The sequence below is a fragment of the Staurois parvus genome, unplaced genomic scaffold (genome assembly GCF_062004578.1).
Source record: "Staurois parvus isolate SC_StPar_1 unplaced genomic scaffold, SC_StPar_1.0 ptg001847l, whole genome shotgun sequence".
In the NCBI taxonomy this organism is placed as follows: Eukaryota; Metazoa; Chordata; class Amphibia; order Anura; family Ranidae; genus Staurois; species Staurois parvus.
In genome coordinates, this window is record NW_028319643.1 from 427,345 (window position 1) to 437,182 (window position 9,838).

At 51.2% G+C, this 9,838-nt stretch overlaps 1 protein-coding gene across 1 annotated transcript in view; it reads right to left on the reverse strand.

The window, feature by feature from the left end:
* Positions 1–8,791, reverse strand: part of GLCCI1 (glucocorticoid induced 1) — a 139,449-nt gene extending 130,658 nt beyond the window's left edge. The window contains exon 1 of the mRNA XM_089664182.1: positions 8,386–8,791. Coding sequence (XP_089520308.1) covers positions 8,386–8,668 — 283 coding nt within the window. The 5' untranslated portion in view covers positions 8,669–8,791. The remainder of the gene's footprint in view (positions 1–8,385) is intronic.
* Positions 8,792–9,838: the final 1,047 nt, after the last annotated feature.

A 9,838-nucleotide genomic window follows, 5' to 3' on the forward strand; every position in this document is an offset into this window, starting at 1 on the left:
GCCAGCAGGCCATCCTGGGCCTCAGCAAAATGCCCACACCGCTGCAACTAGAAGCACCAGCATGCCAGGGATTACATTCTGCCAAGAGAGCGCAAGCTGCCATGGCCTTAATAAGCCCATCACTTGCAATCTCCTGCAAGAAAATTGTCAAGGGACCGCTTGTGCATGCTGAGAGTTGCAGTTCCTCAACAGCTGGAGAGGTTCATGTTACTGCATTTAGTGCAGAGATCTGGAGCAACATCTTCGACCACTCTGCCTGCTACCATACTGAAATACATGGGCCAGCACATCGAGAACTGCTAGAGGAGAAGGACTGTTTATAATCTTTTAGGTACATTAAGGCTACGTTCACACTAGCATTGTCAGCAGGTTTCAGACAGGCTTTTGGGAAGTGTTTTTAACGCTTTTCAAACACCTATGAAAATTCCGCACATGGCAACACACAGTGCTGTTCACACTGAAGCAATAACGTCGCGGCAAAACTGACGCCTCATGTCGAGTCAGGAGGAGCTGAAGCCTCCCGTTCCTGGCAGGCGTTTGCAAGGCAGTTGCAGAGCGTTATACCATTTAACTTCATTATTGGCATTTGCGATGCGGTTTAACACTTGGCAAACGCCTATCAACCGCCTCAATACCGCGCACAGGGCGTTTGGGGAGCGTTTAAGGAGCATTGAAAATGCCTGTCAAACGCTAAAGGGGCGTTTGGCAAGAGTTAGAAATAAAGTAAAGTGTGAACTAGCCCTTACACCTGCGTTTCTTGCCGACAAAGAGAAGTACTGACCCATATGAGTAAGCTAACCCCCTATGACTATGTGCCTTCACAAGAAACGCGTCAGAGAGAGGCTACATCAGTGTGACGCTACATCAGTGTGACGCTACATCAGTGTGACGCTACATCAGTGTGACGCTACATCAGTGTGACGTCACGCCGACCGGCGCCACAAGGGCCCCAGTGGCCATTTTGCATACTCATATGGGTCAGTACTTCTCTTTGCTCCTACCTGTATCTACTTGGAATAAACACTCCTTATCATAAGGATATCACACTATTTGGCCTCCTTTGTTTTTTGAGCTCCTGTGGGAGCCATTTACATCTACAGAGTGGCTATTTCCAAATGTGGCAGCACTACCAAGCAGTGAGGGGTATCTGACCAGACCTACATAAGGATCTTTGATGTCCTGAGGTTACCTATTCTTAATGCGCATTGTAATTGCGTATCTGGTGAGTGCGCAATCTTTACATAATTTATCACCTCATCCACGGATCCAGCCACTGGAATTTTGAAGATCATCTGGGATCTTTTTTGCACTCACACTATAGACTGTATTTGGTTTTAGTGTCCAACACCTATCAGTCACCTATTAGTGACATTTCTATTTGCACCTTGTCACCGATTTTCTATTATATTGCATTTTATATGAGGATGTTTGAACATAATATTTTTATACGATTTAGCGGATCATTTTAGCGCTGCACCCTGCTTTATTCTGACTACTTTGTAGGTTTTATATGGTGCCTTTTGGTGTTCAGCTGCTGCTTTTATTTTAATCTTACTATTTTTACTTTAGCGCTCACTTACCCTGTGATTTACTGTATTAAGTGTATGCCTAACAGTGCTTTGTGCATGTACTGCGAGGTACTTTTACTAGGGGATAAGCCAGTTTTTATTCCCTGCTTTGCAGAGAAACAAAAAAAAAAAAACACACACGACATATCCCTACTGAAAAGGCTGAGCTCTGTATTGTTTACATTGACCAAGGCCCACTGATCGGCTTGTGCTGCGTCTAGTCACAGAAGAACTGGATCGCGTACCAAGTACCTGATCTGGCGCAAGAGAGCCTCCTTGCCAACGCACATCAAAGTGACACAATCAGCATGTGGTTAAACGCAAGTACAATTACCAATACTTGTGCTCAAGTACTCGCCGATACAAAACGCCAACACCAAAAGGTGCGGGAAACCGCGTGCGACAGGAATCACACCACATTCCTGTTCAAATCACATGCGATTCTTTGCAGTGCGGTTGGAGCTCACTCATTTTATATGGACTTAAACCGCACTGAAAATGTATCAGTTTTAGGTATTGGAGCAAAACAGACAGCCCGCATCCAGAGCTGATCATTCGCAGGGAATCACCATGTAGCGATTACATGCAAGTGACTGCAATTAGCTGTGGGAGGTAATAGCCTCCCATTACTTTCAGTGGGGCTGCCTTCTGCAGATAAATGCCGGGACCCCCGCTGATTTTCTAACACTTAAGCGGGCCATAGACAGGTTGAAAAACAGATTTTTTTTTTTTTTTTTTAAACGAAAAATTGGACGTTCGATCGGCCGACGTTATCACCAACGGGGAAAAAAAAAAACGGCCGATTTTCGTCCAGTCTATGGCGGGCATTTAACCCCATAACTCTGTCCCTGAGAATTCCAGTCCGCTATTATATTGTATATGAAAAGTCTTGCAGTTGCAACAATGTATCCATTTGTATCCATTTCAGAAACAGATGTTTTTATTCGGATACAAATGGATACATTGTTGCAACCGCAAGACTTTTCATATACAATATAATAGCGGACTGGAATTCTTCTTATAGGTCACGGCTCATGCGCATTTTTTTTTTTTTTTAAAGGGGAATATAATCTGCCGATTTGCCCATCATTGCCGGGAAAATCGGGTGATCGTCAAAATCGTCCGCAAATTTTCCATCATGCCCGATAAAAAAAAAAAAAAAATGTGCAAAAACCCCGAAAAACAGCCGGCCAATTAACCCACTAATGGTGCGAAAATTTTCGCCCCATCTATGGCCGGCATTACATGCCGTTAGCCAAAAATGTAGGTGTGAATGTAGCCTTGATCTTCCATCATGTGAGCTGACCTTACAGGAGGGTAATGGAGGAAAGCAGCTAGTCTCACATGCAGAACTTTCAAATTGATGATATGCTGGCCATACACGGTTTGAAAATGGCGTTGGATACTCTCGATCATTCGACTTTTGAAACATTAACGGGTTAATTTCCATTATCGAAAGAAAGTTTTATTGCAAACAAATGACTGTCATGTCGGCTTTTTTGAGCCTTTGGCTACAGTCACACTGAGGAGTTTTTGAAGCGTTTTTGCGTTAAAAAAAGCGCCTGAAAAGCTCTAGAAAACGGCTTCCCTATGTATTTGAATGTATATCTGTGTATGTTTGCACACTGAGGCGGTGCAGTGTAAACTCCTGCTTGTAGCATCTATGGGGCATGTTTGGTGAAATAAAAAAAAAAAAAGTCCCAGAAACGCCTCTTCCCATTGAAATCAATGGAAAACGCCTGAAAAGTGCCTCAAAAACACCTCTGGGAAGCTTTTTTGGAGCAGTTTTTAAGTCACGTCTCCTTTAACCTCTTTGCGCTGACCGCATGCAAATGTGCGGCCTCCCAGCCTTGACGCCGAGCGGCTGCACATTTGCGTGCAATTAAGAAAAACATATGTGCTGAGAGCGTGCGCCCTGCGTGCTCCCAGCACACATGTCCGATACTCACAGAAAGGTCTCAATCTCCTCTTTTGATAGGGACCTTTCCCAATCATGTGACCGCCGTGACAGCGAATCAGGGCAGTCACATGACCCTAAAACCCCGCCCCCCCTTGCTTCTGAAACCCTTAAAGGGCCGGGAGGCGCTGGCGCCAAGGGGTTAAAAACATTCAGAAAGCACGGCAAAAAAGCCTGTGTGTTTTTGCGGCAGATCAGTGTGAAAGTAGCCTAAACGATCGATTTTCTAAACATTAGTAGTGGAGTTGATTGAAAACCATTACAAAAAAATCTACAGGGCATCTGCTTGTTAAAATGTAAGTGTAATCGATCGATGAAAAATGGTACCATTTATGACGTTATCGATTGATAAAATGTCAATAATTGGGGGCCAAAGATCGATACAATTGTGGCGTTATTGCATTGGCGCTCGATAGATCTGTTTAAATGATTTTCTAACCGTGTATGGCTAGCATTGCACATAACTGTTCTGAAACTTGGAGTCCCAACGAACGTACAGGCAAGAATCTGCCATCATAGCTTGCCATATCTCCACCATGCCATGTGTGGCAGCTCACTCGCCATATTGCTTCTGCCTGGTGTCAGTAGCAGGTGGGTCAAGCTGGGACTTGCAGTATAGAATCATCCGCGCTGATGCTGAACTACAAAGCCCAGCACAATAGGAGTCACATTCTGCTCAGAGATCTGGGTCCACAACATACAGCTTTTTGTTTCCCAGTATGTGTCTGCGGCCCCCCCCCCCCTCCAACAGTTGGAGGGGGCGCCCAATCTCTGTGAAATTCCATCATGGCGGCGATTGCTCTGCACTGTGCAGAACCTGCACCCCTCTGTCCCCTGCCACAGTGACTGTCCCTGGAGGGAATATGAGAATGTGGCAGCTACCAGCTCATGCCAGGACTTGTCACAGCACATTTCCCATCCTGCTATGAAAACTACAAGTCCCAGCATGTCAGAGAATATTCCACCCACAAAGACAATGTGTTCCCCTCTATTTACTGCTGGACTGAACTACAAGTCCCAGCATGTCAGAATGTATTCCACCCACAAAGACAATGTGTTCCCCTCTATTTACTGCTGGACTGAACTACAAGTCCCAGCATGTCAGGAATTTCATTCAACTGAAGCTACATCTTGCACAGCAAGAATCGCAAATGGCCGACATTAGCGGCAGCGGAGTAGTCCAGAGAGGTCTGTCCAATGCCGTATTACGATGGTCACCCGCGAGTCCCAGCGTACGATGGGCGGCATTTAGCCTGGAGCTGCACCTTGCTATGACCTGTAGCTGACCTCCCAGAAGGGAAGGTGAGATGCTGGCAGCGGTCGGGTCATACTGGCCTTGGGCTCGGTGAACGATTTTCCATGTGCCAGGGTCTGCATTCCAGGCTCGGTCACACCGGCTGCCATGCCACGTGTTCTGCTGTGTTCATTCTCCAGCAGTCTTCTCAGTAGGATCCACACACATGGATGGAGAGAGTCCTGCATGCTTTGTGGTTGCAGCGCTGGCCGGCATTCACCTATTCAAGTCAACACGGCTGTACATGTAAGAGGCGGCGTGTCAATAGAAGCCATCGCGGTGTAAACAAGGCATTAAAGGGGACCTCTCCCCCAAACACTACAGTGACATGTCCTACTCACCTGCTGTGTGTAATGGTTTTGCAAAGATCAGCCCCGATCCTCCTCTTCTCGGGTCCCCCGCCGGTGCTCTGGGGTCCTCCCCCTGCTGACTGTCCCCCCCCGGCAAGCCGCTTGCTATGGAGGCACTTGTGCATGCTCACTCCTGAGCCTCACTGTATGTCCACTGGCACACAAATTGGGGCTCACTCTCCTTGGATTTTTCACTTCTGTTTTTTTCTGAGCCACTGGTGATGTAGCCAGTGCCTCCAGATGTCTCCTGGGAAGGCTACATCACCAACGCCTTCAAGAGAGCTCTAGTCAAACTGCAAAATCACATGACTTCCAAGGAAAAACAATGGCTCTCTTTTCTTCACAGATGACAAACTAGCAGGCAGCAGTTTCACCATCCCTCCCACTGACACCACTCGGGGGGGGGGGGGGCGCCGCCCCTCCCACTACTGACACCAACCGGGGGGGCGCCGCCCCTCCCACTACTGACACCAACCGGGGGGGCGCCGCCCCTCCCACTACTGACACCAACCGGGGGGGCGCCGCCCCTCCCACTACTGACACCAACCGGGGGGGCGCCGCCCCTCCCACTACTGACACCAACCGGGGGGGCGCCGCCCCTCCCACTACTGACACCAACCGGGGGGGCGCCGCCCCTCCCACTACTGACACCAACCGGGGGGCACCGCCCCTCCCACTGACCCAAAGTTGAACTGCAAGTTCCAGCATGTCAGAGACTGCGTGGTGTCTGGAACTGGCTGCCCCCCCCACCCCCATGATTAACTAAAAGTCCCAGCAAGCCAGAGCTTGCATCAGTCCAGCGATTAGCAGCCCTAGCTTGAACCTCACTGCCCTCTACTGTTCTGAAGTTGAACTACAAGTCCCAGCTGGTCAGGACTTGCTTTCAATCTAAAAACCAGAACCTGTGCCCTGCTGAACTACAACTGCCAGCACGGCACAAATGTGATTTGGGGATCCGAGACTATGCTTTGCCTTTTATGCTTCTTGAACAACAAGTCCCAGCATGCCATCAATTACACCCAATGAAGACTACGCACACCCTGCTGCCCCCAATAATGAACCACAAGTCCCAGCATGCTAGAGATGACATTCAGCCCAAAGAGGCAGATGAAGCTTGCATCTTCCTGACACCATTCATAATGAACTACAAATCCCAGTATATCCGAGACTGCACTCCTCCTACAGCTGGCACCCTCCCATTCTCCTCCTTACAGGACAGCCTGCAAACCTGGGGTCACGTCTTACAGCCTTCAGCCGCTCAGGTATGAACTGCAAGTCCCAGCATGCCAGACACAAGACTGAACCCCTTTATCTTCCTTTATGCACCGCCATACAGCCGGGAGATAGGAGGACCCCCCCCAATTGTCCCCCACCATGCAGAATCCTGATAGAATGTACACAACCTCAAGATCTGCTCATAGCCAGCAACCCCGAGGCCCACATGGTCAGCCTGTGTCCCGGAGGTATGGGCTCACTTTCTGCACCCCACTATCTTCTAAGAGGCCCCAAATCCCAGCAACTCAGAAGACGCCTACAGCTCCGAAATCTGTGACCACATATTGACCCCCATCGGATCCAGCCTGAAGACCCCCCCCCCCCCCCCAACAAGGTGACCCACAAGTCCTACAATGCCATGGACTGCACTCATTGTAGACTTTGACTCCCCTGACCCCCACTATGTTCTACCCCAAGTCTCAGCAAGCCATATATTGCACCCCTTGTAGACTTTGCATCACCCCTGGCCCTCATTGTGGAGAACCACAAGTCCCAGCATGTCCAGGACTGCACTTATTGTAGATTTCTGATCCCAGACATAGTGAACCACAAGTCCCAGGATGACATCAACTACACCCAATGAACCCTTTGCACACCCTGCTGCCCTCAATAATGAACTACAAGTCCCAGCATGTCCTGGATTACACTTATTGTGGACTTTGCACCCCCCCTGCCCCTTAGTATGGTGAACCCCAAATCCCAGCATGGCATAAATTGCACCTAATGAAGACTCTACACTCCCCCCCCCCCCCCCACCATGGTGAAACACCAATCCCAGCACTCTGCACACCCTGCCTCCCCCTGTAATGAACCACAAGTCCCAGCATGTCCTGGATTGCACTTATTGCAGACTCCCTCCCCCCCCCCCCCGCAGTATGGGGAACCCCATGCCATATATTGCACCCATTGAAGACCTTGCACTCCCCTGCCCCCCACCATAGTGAACCACATGCCCCAGCATGCCATATATTGCACCCAATGAAGGCTCTGCACACCCTGCCTCCCCCTGTAATGAACCACAAGTCCCAGCATGTCATGGATTGTACTCGTAGACTTTGCACCCCTCCCTGCCCCTTTGTATGGTGCACCCCAAATCCCAGCATGCCATAACCTGCACCCAATGAAGACTCCGCACTCCCTGCTGCACCCCCATAATGAACCACAAGTCCCAGCATGTCCTAGATTGCACTTTTTGTGGGCGTTTGACCCCAGATTTAGTGAACCACAAGTCCCAGCATACCATCAATTACACCCACTGAAGACTTTGCACACCCTGCTGCCCCCAGTAATGAACCACAAGTCCCACCATGTCCTGGATTGCAGTTATTGTGGACTTTGCTCCCCCTGTCCCTTAGTATGGTGAACTACAAGTCCCAGCATGTCCTGGATTGCAGTTATTGCAGACTTTGCGCCCCCCCCCCCCAGTATGGTGAACCTCATGCCATATACTGCACCCACTGAAGACCTTGCACTCCCCTGCCCCCCACCATGGTGGGCCACATGTCCCAGCATGCCATAATGTGCACCCAATGAAGACTCTGCACACTCTAATGAACCACAAGTGCCAGCATGTCCTGGATTGTAGTTATTATGGACCTCATACCCCCTCTGTCCCTTAGTATGGTGAACCACAAGTCCCAGCATGCCATATATTGCTCCCACTGAAGACTATGCAGCCCCCTGCCCCCCACCATGCTGAACCACATGTCCCAGCATGCCATATACTGCACCCAGTGAAGGCTTTGCTCACCCTGCGATGAACCACAAGTCCCAGCATGTCCTGTATACCACTTCTTGCAGACTTTGCCCCCCCCCCCAGTATGGTGAACCCCAGGTGCCAGCATGCCGTACACTGCACCCCCCACACACTATGGTGTACCACAAGTCCCAGCATGTCCTGTCTTGCACTCATAGCAGACTCTGCCCCCCCCGGGGTCTCACCTCTGCTCCCGGGGGACACGGCGCTCCTCCTCTCCGGGGACGTACTGCTCCTCCTCCTGCGGACTCTGGCCGCCTCGGGGCTGCTGTTGGTGGGGGGTGGGGTAGAAGGGCTGGGGGGTCCCGCCGGCTCGGTGTTGCTGGCCACGGAGGAGGCGGACGGTGAGCGGCTGGCCAGGAGCTGGTAGGGCACGGTGGCTCGGATGGGCTGCAGGAGGCGGGCTGAGCCCCCCGGGGTGGGAGGGGAGCCGGAGCCGCGCTTCACTCGGGGGTGAGTGGAAGACATGACGGGCGAGCTGCACTCAGGAGGAAGCCTTCTCCTCCCCCCGCGGCCGCCGGTGACGCAGCAGCTGCTCCTCCTCGGCCCCCCGAATGGCCGCCGGCGACTGTCACACAGCGGCGAGGAGGAAGGGGGCGGGGACGGCGGCGGCGCGTAAAGGCCAATGAGACGGCGGCGGGCACAGGTGACGCAAGAGGTCCGGCCAATGGGGAGGGGAGTCCTCTCATGCAGCGCTGGAGTGGGCGGGGCCCGGCGGAAGGTTGTAGTGTAGACTGAGTGATGTCACCGGTAGAGTAATCCGGGTAGAGTACTGAGCATGTGTACTACCACTACCTCCCCATAGAACCATCATTACCCCCCATGGAACTACCACTACCCCTCTCATAGAACCCGCAATACCCCCCATGGAACTACCACTACCCCCCTCATAGAACCATCATTACTCCCCATGGAACTACCACTACCCCCCTCATAGAACCATCATTACTCCCCATGGAACTACCACTACCCCCCTCATAGAACCCGCAATACCACCCATGGAACTACCACTACCCCCCTCAGAACCATCATTACCCCCCCATGGAACTACCACTACCCCCCTCATAGAACCATCATTACCCCCCATGGAACTACCACTACCCCCCTCATAGAACCATCATTACCCCCCATGGAACTACCACTACCCCCCTCATAGAACCATCATTACCCCCCATGGAACTACCACTACCCCCTCCATAGAACCATCAATACCCCCCATGGAACTACCACTACCCCCTCCATAGAACCATCAATACCCCCCATGGAACTACCACTACCCCCCTTATAGAACCCGCAATACCCCACATGGAACTACTACCCCCCCCTCCCCTTAGAACTGCTACTACCAGGGGCGGACTGACCATTTGGAAACTGGGGCACTGCCCGAGGGCCCGGGGTCAGTAGGGGGCCCCATGAGATGCCCCTGGTACCTTTTTCATAGGCTTTTTTGAGTTTGGGTAAGGACACAGGGGCCCCATGATCCCCTATTGCCCGGGGGACCCATGAGTTTTCAGTCTGCCCCTGGCTACTACTACCCCCTCCATAGAACCACCACTACCTCCAATGGAACTACTACTACCCCCCCACACCCATATAACTGCTACTACTACCCCCTCCATAGAACTACCACTCCCCTAT